Below are 13623 nucleotides of genomic sequence, written 5' to 3'. Positions count from 1 at the left end.
ATGTGTGACTTTTGTCATTCACTTCTATGGGGGTTACGTGACTAAAGGTGTTCAGCTGTACAAGTGAATAGAGACAGAAAACCCCTTTATTCATGTACCGCCTGGATGCGGCAGACGCCTCTCCAGGCGAAGGGCCTTTTTGTTAAAATAAGTGTAGGTCCAAAAGGTGGGACCCTCATCTACGACATACAGTATCCTACACATGTATGATGGCAAAATCCCTTTCATTCATACAGGCCCAATAATTATAACACATGAGCAATAGTGGGCCAGGATGTCCGTATGGATTACCTTTATTACAGATGAGGTAGTTCTAAAAATGTATCACAATACCGATTGGATCACGAGCAAGTTGTCCCATTTGTGCCTATTTACTGTTTGACATGCATGAGACCTTACATACCTGTTTTATGACTTGCTCTACATGACAGTAGGTTTTATAAGCCCCTTCTTCAGGCTCTCCATCGTGCTCAATAATCTGAAAAATGCAGCTTCATATTGTAAAAAATGCTGGTAATAGTCGTTTTTAGAGAGAGTTACAAATCCACGAAATCCATAAACTACTACACATCTAGTCTGCCATTAATATTAATAAACATGCACCTTTTATAGATAGGGTATTAAGGAGCAGAAAATTGGTTGCGGCACTGCCAAGAAAAAAACGCTCATTATTTATGCTACTGAGGGCTTCAGTGCACCAAGAGGTGGGTCCTAGCCACTCAGTGCACCAAGAGGTGGGTCCTAGCCACTCAGTGCACCAAGAGGTGGGTCCTAGCCACTCAGTGCACCAAGAGGTGGGTCCTAGCCACTCAGTGCACCAAGAGGTGGGTCCTAGCCACTCAGTGCACCAAGAGGTGGGTCCTAGCCACTCAGTGCACCAAGAGGTGGGTCTTAGGCTACCTTCACACTAGCGTTCGGGGCTCCGCTTGTGAGCTCCGTTTGAAGGGTCTCACAAGCAGCCCCGAACGCACCCGTACTGCCCTAATGCATTCTGAGTGGACGCGGATCCGCTCAGAATGCATAAGTCTGGCAGCGTTCAGCCTCCGCTCAGCAAGCGGACATCTGAACGCTGCTTGCAGCGTTCGGGTGTCTGCCTGGCCGTGCGGAGGCAAACGGATCCGTCCAGACTTACCATGTAAGTCAATGGGGACGGATCCGCTTGAAGATGACACAGTATGGCTCAATGACCGTTGTGCACGTCTGATCTGCAACTACAGGAAACGTTTGATTGAAGTAATTACTGCCAAAGGAGGTTCAACCAGTTATTAAATCAAAGGGTTCACTTACTTTTTCCACCTGCACTGTGAATGTTTACATGGTGTGTTCAATAAAAACATGGTAAGGCTACTTTCACACTAGCGTTCGGGGCTCCACTTGTAGCTCCATTTGAAGGCTCTCACAAGCGGCCCCAAACGCATCAGTACTGCCCCAATGCATTCTGAATGGATGCGGATCCGCTCAGAATGCATCAGTCTGGCAGCGTTCAGCCTCCGCTCCGCTCAGCAAGAGGACACCTGAACGCTGCTTGCAGCGTTCGGGTGTCCGCCTGGCCGTGCGGAGGCAAACGGATACGTCCAGACTTACAATGTAAGTCAATGGGGACGGATCCGTTTGAAGTTGACACAGTATGGCTCAATTTTCAAACGGATCCGTCCCCCATTGACTTTCAATGTAAAGTCTGGACGGATCCGTCTGAACAACTTTCACACTTAGAATTATTTCTACAATATAATGCAGACGGATCCGTTCTGAACGGATCCCAAGTCTGCATTATATGAGCGGATCCGTCTGGGCAGACATCAGACCGACCCGCTCTGAACGGTAGTGTGAAAGTAGCTTAGCCACTCAGTGCACCTTAGCTTTTCAGTGCTGCCCACTCCACTCAGTGCACTGAAGCTCTTGTTTGCATAAAGAATAAAAGTTGTTGTTTTTTTCTTGGGAACACCGCAACCAATTTTCACAAGACAGGATCAACCCTACAAGACAGTATGCCTGGTCTAATCCAGTTGATTCTGCTGACAGGTGCTCACCTTTGTTTTATTTGCTTTATTCGGATCCTCCTCCATTAGCTGCTGGATGCAGTCGGAGATTCCTGCGCCATCCTCTGTTTTGTGATAAACAATTCTCGGCTTGCCCTCAGTATTTTTCAGGAATGCTTCCTTACAGTCTTCCCAGACAGAACTGCATTGTACGCTGCGAACAAGGCTTAAATGAATGAACTGAGACTAAACAGAAAGTTCTCAAATGGTAAAACACTAAACTAGATGTGAGCTTCATATATATTGTGACCTACTAGTCCGATGCAAAAATTAAAAAAAAAAAAAAAAAAGTCCTCTCCAAGGAATGAAATGACACAGTACGGGAATGTTCAAGAGGCAGAATTTTCATCTATTCCACACTGAAATTTGCTCTGGCCTAAAGGACACTGCTGTAATCAAGCCCCGTGTCTGCAGGCAATACAGGCCACGTACATTGGACCTCCAAGAAGAAAGATATCTGGCCCAGAGCACCAGTCTCAGCTGAACTATGACTACTTGATCTGGTTACTACAACTTCAAAGAATGATAATTCTGCATTTGATAATCTAGAAAGTCTAATAATCCAGCACCTGTTTCCACAAAAAAAACAAAAAAAAAAAACTGAAGGATTAAACTTCTTTAATTAAAACAGTGTCACGGCCTATGGTGTACGCTGTGACACTGTTGCCACACTTGCGGGTGTTGCTGTGAGAGCATGCGGTGGAAGTGTCTCGGCCTTCTGGGTGATTGCCGTGACATGGTTGCCACGCATGCTGTTGCCGGTGGTAACGTGTGGTTTGTTATTCTTGTGTGTGCACTTCCCCTTTAAGTGGATTCCTTCCTCTGTCTGGTGTTGGAAGGGTTAACTCTCTTCCTAGTGTTTTGTGAACACTGGGTTTGTGTGTGTGTGCGTGTGTGTGTGTGTGTGGCTGCTTGGGCTATTTAGCCTCTGCTGGATGCCTGAAGCTGGGGGTTCCTCCAGCCTTGGTGTGTGCTGGTGGTTCACTGTTCCTGGCTTTTACCATCTGTCCAGTGAGGGCCACCCTTGTGGTCAGCAATGTTATCCCGGTGTCTCCTTGTGACAATGGAAATGCGATTCAGAGTGGACAGGCTGTATAGTATACTGCTGATGGGCGCCGCGACCTCTTTATAGGCACATTGTCACAATCATCGCTCACATGGCCTATTTGCAGCTTAGTCCTATTCAATTGAATGGGTCTGGGCTGCAATACCAGGCACAGCCTTTATACAATGTACGGAGCTGTGCCTGGTGACCTGTGAGGAGGCCGCATCACTCATCAAAGCGCAACGGCCTCTTCACCTGCAGTTTGACGGGGTAACGGGAGTGAGACCCTTCCCCCTTAAGTATAGGTCACCAATACTGTACTCTTGGAAAACCCCTTTAAAAGAACTTCATTGTATTGCGGAACGGAATTGCGGACCCATTCATTCCTATGGGGCAGCACGATGTGCTGCCCGGACACGGAATTGCGGATCCGCACTTTCGGGTCCGCACTTCCGGGTCCGCACTTCCGTTCCACAAAAAAATAGAACATGTCCTATTCTTGTCCGCAATTGCGGACAAGAATAGGCATATTTTATTAGTGCCGGCAATGTGCGGAACGCACATTGCCGCTTTCCGTGTTTTGCGGATCCGCGGCTCCGTGTATCCGCAAAACACGTTGCGGACGTGTGAATGGAGCCTTAGGCAAAGATTTTTCCACACCTTACCTATCGAAGGAGGAACGCATAAATATGATCACCAGGGAACTTTTCTCAATTTCCCACTTCCGCACAGCATCATAATAGTTTTCACATTCCTCGGGAAAATGCACCACCTGGAAGAAGTAGCCCAACGTTTCACACATCCTCTGAAGCTTCGGAGAGTGTTCCTACAAGAACAAGCAGTAGTTTATGGTCTAGTAACACATTTCTCATCAAAGCTGCTTTCTACAACGTTCTATGTGTTCTCACCCTCAGGAAAACGTCCACTTCAGTCTGAGTATCCTTCGTGTTTATCAGGTAACAGCGCACAGTATTGCTCCACAAAGACTGCGAGAAGAGAGGCGTGACCTGTAGCAAGCTGGCCACCGCTGCGTCCCAATCATCTACAAAGTGGGGAAAAATGGAGCCATCAAGCGTGCCTAAATAAGCATTACTTCTTCTATGTAAAGCTCATTTACCTCTGTTTACATTTGCAAATGGCCCTTCGACATCAATAGAACTGTGAGCAAACTCCGGGCCCCGAAATGACTGCTGAAGCTGCATCATACTGCCCATGGATGGCTCGCTGCCTAAGGCTCCGCTGGTCCAGTAGTCACACTGCGTTCCCGGGACTTTGTATAATAAACACATACAAAATGTTAAAAAGGTTAACATCAAATAGACGCGCGTCTTCCTACACACCATGCCTGCCTCTATTTGATGAGTATTGTATTATTTTTGATGCCACATTTATTGTATGTTATGATTTGTGTACTTTTCTGGTGGCTTACAATTCTCAGAATTTAGGACTTGGTGATTATGTGGATGTGTTCGGGACACATTGTTTGTCCTAATACATGGTTGTATTGTATACAATTGTATTTTTGCCTTGGTCTGCTTAATAAATTATAGTTATTTTATCTATAGATGTGCAACTTTTGTATGCAGTTTTGCTCCTTTTATGCCCCTTTCACACGAGCGAGTTTTCCGAGCGGGTGCAATGCGTGATGCGAACGCATTGCGCCCGCACTGAATCCGGACCTATTCATTTCAATGGGTCTGTGTACATGAGCGTTGGTTTCCACGCATCACTTTGGCCCCATAGAAGTGAATGGGGCTGCGTGAAAAGCAAGTGCAGATGCGATGCGTTTTTCACAGATGATTGCTAAAACATGTTGTTGGTAAACCTTCAGTTTTTTTATCACGCTCGTGAAAAACGCATCAATGCACATTGCACCTGCACAATAAAAACTGAACAACTGAACGCAATCACAGGCAAAACTGAATGAACTTGCTTGCGAAATCATACATTTTTAACTGAATGCATCCGGACCTAATCCGTATCGCTCGTCTGCAACGGGCCTTACTCTACACTATAATCAGGATAGGTCATCAATATCTGATCGGTAGGAGTTCGACAGATTAGTTGTTGGAAAGGGCGGTGGTACTTGATGCTGTCTCATCCTTGCCTTCTGACGTCACGTCCATTGGTCGTATGGCATTTCTGCAGCTCAATCTCATTCAAGTTATTGGGATTGAGCTGCAGTACCGAGATCAATCACTATACAATGTACAGTAATAAGACTGATATGCAATGAAGAGGCCACAGCACTTTTCTGAAAGCTGCAGTCTCTTCAGACTGCTGATCATCAGGAGTCAGATCCCCACCAATCAGACATTGATGACCTATCACAAGGATTGGTCTTTAAAGAGGTTCTCCGGTTCCATGAGGAAATTGAACAACACAGGGGATCTGCCAGCATTAAAGGCGTGATCATTAGTTACCTGGCAGATCCCAGGCCACTGCTGTGTTCTCCCAGCCGGGATCGGTTTACCTAGCTGCAGTGGTGATGTCACGTTAACAACACTTTGCTAGCCTCAGTGGTGCACCAAAGAGGCCAGTGATTGGCTGCAGTGGTCAAGTGTTGTTGACATAAGGTCTTAGATGTAGCCAGGTAAACAGATTCAGAAGAACAAAGTGGTGGTGCGAGATCTGCCTGGTAAGTATTGATCACTTCTTTAATGCTGGAGGTTGCCCTATGTTGTCTGGTTTACTCCTGACACCGGACAAACTCTATAACTGTAAATTTTACACTGCACAAACAGTAGATGGATATGCAATTTGGGACACATCTACAGTAAGAGTGTTAGTCACCTACTGACAAATCCCTACCAGCTCTCCCTGGACTTCTATGCCCACGTTCAGACCCTGAAGGTGGGAATAACGTGTTCTCGTGCCTAGGCTGAAAATTCCCTAAGATGGTGAAAGGGGGATAGAATCCCTTCCTTCCTTCCTTTCCTCCCTTCCTTCCTCTTAGAAAATGGTGTAAATGTAATACAGCAAGAAAACTGTCTTATATTTAGAATCGGCGGCTGATACGCCAAAGTTATGTAGAGGCCAGCACCTCTACATAACTCCGGTGGATCCACCGACCGCACAGAGGCTTATTAAGTTCGGCATCTAAAAATGCCAGTCTTAATAAATGTGTCCCATAATTTGTATTTGGCTAAATAACCTGATTTTCCCCTTTTTCAAATGAACTGAAATTAAATCTGAATTATGTGGCCACAATAAGGATACTAAAATACATTTACATTATAGCCATCTGAAACCAGGTAGACTTTACTTAGTTATACAAATCAATAGAGATTGTAACTCCTAGGTTCTCACTGCTAAAATCCACACTCCAAGCATCCAAACTGTAGGTCGCCAGCCAAGTCTAAAGGTTTAAAGTTTAACTCCAAAAGAATAATTACCTGTCACTTCAGTGTCATTGTCATCAGTATCCGATTCACCAGGGTCAAACACTTGTATTCCATGGGCTTGCATTCTTTGAAATTTGGCCTCAAGGTCTCTTTTGGCTCTGAGTAAATCCTGGATCTCTTTTTCTTTTGTTTCTCTAAAGATCTGTTAAGACTTATTACAGTCAGGTTCTAATCATTTCATGGATTAGATGATATTAATACATATATACTGTATACTTCTAAACTTTTGGAAGTCCATAGCAGTGAATAGAGGGTGACAGCGCATGTGCAGCATGCTCTTCATTCACGTCGGAGCCCCACTTTTGAGATAAGAGTGGGTCCCAGAGGTGGGACCTGCACATATCATACATATATAAATTATACTGTATGTATGCCATAAAATGTCTTTAGATTCCTTTACTGGTAAAAGAAGTAGTAGGAGCAAGAAATAAAACGTGTCAGCTACAGTTAAATTTTTTGCGAAATACTGAGATTCAAATAAAATACTGTATTTTTCGTACTTTTTTCACCCAAAAGTGTGTGTGTATATGTGTGTGTGAGGGGAGGGGGGATATCAGGGTGTCTTTTAAAAAGAAAATACTAATGTGTGCTTCAATTATGAAAGCGGTCATTAGTATATGGGAGTGGTGAATATAGCGCCCCTGCTGCTGACTTTACTCATCGCTCCCTGGTCTTCTGGCGCTGAACTGCTGTGTCCTGACTGATCGGAGGGCTGATTAATATTGGGGGTCTGATATGAGGTCTGATTAACATTAGGGTGTCTGTTCTAAGGTCTGATTAACACTGAGGGTCTGATTTGTGGTCAGATTAGCATTGGGAAGTCTGAGTAACATTGGGAGGTTAGATCTGAGTTCTGATTATCACTGGGGGTCTGATTAACATTAGGATGTCCGATCTAAGGTCAGGTGTGTAACAAAGGGGGTATGATCTGAGGTCTGATTAATATTGTGAGGTCTGCCTGACATTGGGAGGTCTGATCTGCGGTCTGATTAACATTGTGAGGTCTGATCTGACATTGGGAGGTCTGATCTGAGGTCTGATAAACATTGGGGGTCTGATCTGAGGTCTGATAAAAATTGGGGGTCTGATCTGAGGTCCGATTAACAGTGGGAAGTGTGACATCCCACCCACTGTCACATGAACCACTGTAGCCACTCATTGGCCTCTGCAGTAACATTTCCCCAGCAGTGCAAGTGATGGAAAGAGGAATGTCACACTTCCACACTGGAACGAAGAGCTGGTGAACAGGTTAGAGGCTTTCTTTTTTATGTTAAACCCATTCTAAGCAATTACTGACTGAAGCTTGAGGGTCAGAAACCCATTTAATTCTAGATATAATACCTAGATGTTCTAGATCATATTCTAGATGTCATACCTGCCCTATATTGTGTTACAGCTGCCATTTTGGTCTACTTCACTGATTTCAGACTCCCTATACCGGCAGCAGAATGTGGCTCACCTTAAACTGTCTTTTCACCTTATCTCGGTCATGTTCAAAGGTAGCAGCTCTCTCCATAGCCTGGTATTTGGCTTCAACCGCACTCTCCTTCTCTCTTAGGATCTTCTGGTATGTCTTCTGAAGTGCCTAATGCAGAAAATCATATTAGATGGAAATGTATTCCTACTAAGGGTACGTTCACACTTGTGTTGCTGGATTCCGGCAAAAGGAAACCATTTGTAGACTGATCCGGATGCGGGTCCGTCTCACAAATGCATTGCAATACCGGATCCGTCTCTCCGGTGTCATCTGGAAAAACGGATCCGGTATTTATTTTTTTACATTTTTAAAAGGTCTGCGCATGCGCAGACTGGAAGACCGGATCCGTGAATGCGGCAATTTTAATGCCGGATCTGGCACTAATACATTCCAATGGAAAAAAATGCCGGATCCGTTATTTCGGCAAGTGTTCAGGATTTTTGGCCAGAGAGAAAAATGCAGCATGCTGTTGTTTTTTCTCCGTCCAAATACCGTCAAAGGACTGAACTGAAGACACCCTGATGCATCCTGAACGGATTGATTTCCATTCAGAATGCATTAGGATAAAACTGCTCAGTTTTTTTCCAGCATTGAGCCCCTAGGACGGAACTTAATACCGGAAAACTTTGCCGCAAGTGTGAAAGTACCCTTATTCACCCTATGTAAAACACCAATGAAAAAGCATGTATGTAAAAAGCACATAACCAAATCAGCAGAAACGATATTTCAGTTTCTCAACTCCAAATAAAACCCAGATACCACTGGTGCCAACTTTAGGCTTGGGTCACATCTGCAATGGAGCCTCTGTCGCAGATCCGATAAAAAAATAAGCTGAATAAAATAGCGCAGTATGCCGCAGTGTTTTCTTTGGTAAAATGTCAGTCTCCAAGACAGAAACCTGTTGGGCCTCTATCTCGTCCATGAGGTCTGTCGGGCGCAGCACGTATCACATGAGTTCTTATGGTTTAGTGCACTTGCTCCTGGTTTTGTACCCATCCAGTACACCTAGAAGCTCTCACTACATCCTGCCCAGTAAACCAGGTAGCTCTACACCCACTTTCCATCTTATATATTAGCCAGCCGCTCGTCTTCCTTCTAGGTGCATTCAAAACAATGAATGTGACATGTTTTTCACGGTCAATGCGCCAGATCACGTGACAATTCCCCCCTATGTGTGCTGTCATAAGTGACGCTGTGTACAGCAATCTACAGGCGCAGTTACTGACAGCGGAGGTGTGGTTTATACAGTATATGTCTGTGCTTGGGCCACTGCAAATCCACTGCCCTCAAGTGGACTAGCAGCGATGATGTACTGTAGGCACTGTCTGAGATGGTGATGGCCCAGCCGATCGGTGGGAGTGCCGGGTGTCAGATAGGACATCAATAAAAATAACTTGGACAACTACTTTAACATAATATTTTGCTGCACAACCTTTTGAGGCAATCACTGCAATCAAGTGATTTCTGTAACTCTCAATGAGACTTCTGCCCCTGTTCACAGGTATTTGGCCCACTCCAAACTGCTCCAGCTCTCTCAGGTATGGACGGGTGCCTTCTCCAGACTGCATGTTTCAGCTTCTTCCACAGATGTTCAATAGAATTTAGATCAGGGCTCATAGAAGGACACTTTGGAATAGTCCAGTGCTTTGCTGTCAGCCATTCTTGGATGTTTTTAGCTGTGTGTTTTGGGTCATTATCCTGTTGGACTCATGACCTGCAACTGAGACCAAGCTTTCTGACTCTGGGCAGCACATTTTGCTCCAGAATGCCTTGATAGTCTTGAGATTTCATTGTACCCTGCACAGATTCAAGACACCCTGTGCAAGATGCAGCAAAGCAGCCCCAAAACACAAATGAGCCTCCTCCATGTTTCACAGTAGGTACAATGTTATTTTCTTTGTATACTTCATTTTTGTGTGAACACAGAGCTGATGTGACTTGCCAAAAAGCTCCAGTTTTGACTCATCTGTCCAAAGGACATTCTCTCCGAAGCTTTGTGGCTTGTCAATATGCATTTTGGTAAATTCCAGTCTTGCTCTTTTAGGATTTGCTTTCAATAGTGGTTTCCTCCTTGGTCGTCTTCCATTAAGGGTCCATTCACACGTCCGCAATTTTGTTCCGCAAGGAATTGCGGACCCATTTATTTCTATTGGGCAGCACGATGTGTTGCCCGGATCCGGAATTGCGGATCTGCACTTCCGGGTCCGCAATTCCGATCCCGAAAAATATAGAACATGTCCTATTATTGTCCGCAATTGCGGACAAGAATAGGCATTTTCTATTAAGTGCCGGCGATGTGCGGTCCGCAAAATGCGGACCGAACATCGCCGATGTCCGTGTTTTGCGGATCCACACACACGGACGTGTGAATGGACCCTAAGTCTACTTTGGCTAAGACAGAGACAGATGGTGCGATCTGATACTGATGTACATTGACCTCGGATTTCACCTCTAATCTCTTTGTTTTGGGCTCTTTGGTTACCATTCGTATTATCCGTCTCTTCAATTTTTCATCACTTTTCCTCTTGCAGCCATGTCCAGGGAGGTTGGCTACAGTCCTGTAGACCTTAAACTTCTGAATAATATGTGCAAATGTAGTAACAAGAACATTAGGCAGTTTGGAGATGGCCTTTACCTTTAACATGTTTGTCTATAATTTTCTTTCTAATCTTCTGAGACAACTCTCTCCCTAGCTTTCTTTGGTCCATGTTCAGTGTGGCCAAATAGCAGTGACTACTTTTCACCTTTTAAATAGGCAGACTCACTGATTACAAGTTTAAAGACACCTGTGATGCTAATTACAGGACACATCTTAGTTTAACATGCCCCTATGGTCAAATTATTTTAAATGTTTTCTAGGGGTACCATTATTTTTGTCCAGGTCAGTTTCATTAGTTTTTTTTTATTATTATTCTGTTGAACCACAATTCAAAAGCTATGTCTTATTTCATTAGCTGATTTTCATTAATTATTACCTTTGTCAGTTTCAAGTTATTTCAGTGACCATTGTGGGTTTTTCTTTAACAGCAGGGTACCAACTATTTTGTCCACGTGTGGTCAAATTTTACGTTTGGAATGGAGGATCGTAAACACAAAGCTGCCCCCCTTCCCCCCAAATAACTGACACTATATGAAGCAGCCGTAACTCCGCATAAATGCATTTGAAATTCCAGAGCCATCACATGCATATAAACCATTCGCTTTACACACCTGTAACTCTGCCCTCAGCCGTTTATTCTCCTCATCCAGTTTCACCTCTTTCTTCTGCATGGAAGCAATCTCATTATTCTTGCTAACCCGGAATATCTCATACTCCTTCTTAAGTCGTTCATATTCTGCAGCATATTCCAGGTCCACTGAGGCAGTGGATTTAAAACTGGCTCCAATAACCCTTGGCCCACGCCTGAAAGAACTGCGGAGAAGGCGGGCCTTGGGCTTCACTTCTACAGGAATCTCACAAGATTCTCCCCCTCCTCCGCCATAAGTATCTTCAATCACCTCTCCAGGGTTCACCAGGGAAGACGCTGTCCCCATTGTGGCAGGTCAGGATCTCTGGGGGTTTCCGCTAACTTACCATCTCAGGGCATTCTGAAGGACAATAATAAAAAAAACTGTTAAATATATAAAACAGATGAAATGATTGAAGAATGTCACTAAACAGTAAATCTTCAACAAACTTAATACAAAAATTCATGAAATACAAGAAGTGAAAAAGCCATCTAATTCATCACGTCGGTCCGGGTTGTAGCCACAAAATTGAGGCCACGGATAGAGTTAAAATTAGGACATCCCCTGCCATCCCCCCGACACCAGATGTTTTCATCGGCGCATGGGGAGAAGCAGCAGCGGCAGTGCGGGGACCAGGAGCAGTGCAGGGAGCTGGCTGAGTCTCATAGGCCTGCTGTGTAATACATTGACAGTCAATGCAATGTATTGTGCTGCACTGAAACAGGCATCAGACCCTGTAATGTAGAGGTCCCATAGTGGGACAAAAATAAAAAAATAATAAAAGTGAAATAAAAGTGTTTTTTACAATAAAAAAAAACCCTCTCTCATAAAAAGCAACATATAAAATTGTAAATAAACAGAAAAAAAAAAACTTTCATCACTAAAAGTGTAATAATTACCAAGTGATCAAAAAGTTATATATTCCCAAAAATAATACCAATCAAACCGTCATCTCATCCCACAAAAAAAATTAGACTCTAACTAAGACAATCGCCCAAAATATAAAAAAGATATGGCTTTCAGAAATTGGAGACAAGAAAACATCATATATATTTAAAAAAAAAACATACATATTACGGTAGGTATTGCCGCGTCTGTAACAACCTGCTCTATAAAAATATCACATGACTTACCCTGTAAGGTGAAAACCGTAAAAAAATAAAAAATAAAAATAAAAACCGTGCCAAAAAAAAAAAGAATCTATTTTTTGTCACCATTAATCAGAAAAAGTGTAATACCAAACAATCAAAAAGTAATATGTACCCCAAAATAGCACCAATCAAACCATCACCTCATGCCGCAAAAACTGAGCCCCTACATAAGATAATTGCCCGAAAAATAAAAATATTATGGCTTTCAGAAAAAGGAGACATAAAAATTGCTTTATTATGTAAAACTGAAACAAAATAACACTAAAAGTAGACATATTTGATATAGTTGCCTCCATAACAACATGCTCTATAAAAATAGCACATGATCTAACCTGTCAGGTGAACACCGTAAAAAGCAAAAAAAAATTAAAACTGTGCCAGAACAGCCATTTTTTGATTACCTTGCCTCACAAAAAGCATAATAATAGAGCATTCAAAAGTCATATACCGTATTTTTCGCCCTACAAGACGCACCGGCCCATAAGACGCACCTAGGTTTTTGAGGAGGAAAATAAGAAAAAAATATTTTTGAACCAAAAGGTGTGCTTTTGGTGGGTTTTGAACTAATGGTGGTCTGTGCATGACACTACTATGGGGGATCTGTGGATAGAACTGTTATGGGGGGGGATCTGTGGGTGGCACTGTTATGGGGGAGATCTGTGGGTGGCACTGTTATGGGGGAGATCTGTGGGTGGCACTGTTATGGGGGGGAATCTGTGGGTGGCACTGTTATGGGGGGGATCCGTGGGTGGCAGTGTTATGGGGGGGATCTGTGGGTGGCACTGTTATGGGGGGGATCTGTGGGTGGCACTGTTATGGGGGGATCTGTGGGTGGCACTGTTATGGGGGGGATCTGTGGGTGGCACTGTTATGGGGGATCTGTGGGTGGCACTGTTATGGGGGGGATCTGTGGGTGGCACTGTTATGGGGGGGATCTGTGGGTGGCACTGTTATGGGGGGATCTGTGGGTGGCACTGTTATGGGGGGGATCTGTGGGTGGCACTGGTTATGGGGGGGTGATCTGTGGATGGCACTGTTATGGGGGGGTGGTGATCTGTGGATGGCACTGTTATGGGGGGTGGTGATCTGTGGATGGCACTGTTATGGGGGGTGGTGATATGTGGGTGGCACTGTTATGGAGGGGTGGTGATCTGTGGATGGCACTGTTATGGGGGGGGTGATCTGTGGATGGCACTGTTATGGGGGGTGATCTGTGGATGGCACTGTTATGGGGGGTGATCTGTGGATGGCACTGTTATGGGGGGGGGTGATCTGTGGA

General features: G+C 44.3%; 1 protein-coding gene across 1 annotated transcript in view; it reads right to left on the bottom strand.

Moving 5' to 3' along the window:
* NPHP3 (nephrocystin 3) overlaps positions 1 to 13623 on the bottom strand; it is a 72954-nt gene that overhangs the window by 46151 nt on the left and 13180 nt on the right. Inside the window, exons 2-9 of the mRNA XM_040433273.1 lie at positions 11176 to 11553; positions 7948 to 8073; positions 6480 to 6630; positions 4202 to 4354; positions 3993 to 4126; positions 3750 to 3910; positions 2031 to 2193; positions 404 to 478 (exon numbers count right to left, since the gene is read on the bottom strand). Coding sequence (XP_040289207.1) covers positions 404 to 478; positions 2031 to 2193; positions 3750 to 3910; positions 3993 to 4126; positions 4202 to 4354; positions 6480 to 6630; positions 7948 to 8073; positions 11176 to 11499 — 1287 coding nt within the window. The 5' untranslated portion in view covers positions 11500 to 11553. The remainder of the gene's footprint in view (positions 1 to 403; positions 479 to 2030; positions 2194 to 3749; positions 3911 to 3992; positions 4127 to 4201; positions 4355 to 6479; positions 6631 to 7947; positions 8074 to 11175; positions 11554 to 13623) is intronic.

Source organism: Bufo bufo, chromosome 5, assembly GCF_905171765.1.
Source record: "Bufo bufo chromosome 5, aBufBuf1.1, whole genome shotgun sequence".
Lineage (NCBI taxonomy): Eukaryota > Metazoa > Chordata > Amphibia > Anura > Bufonidae > Bufo > Bufo bufo.
The sequence above is the reverse complement of the archived record's forward strand: the minus strand, read 5'-3'. Positions and strand labels throughout refer to the sequence as shown.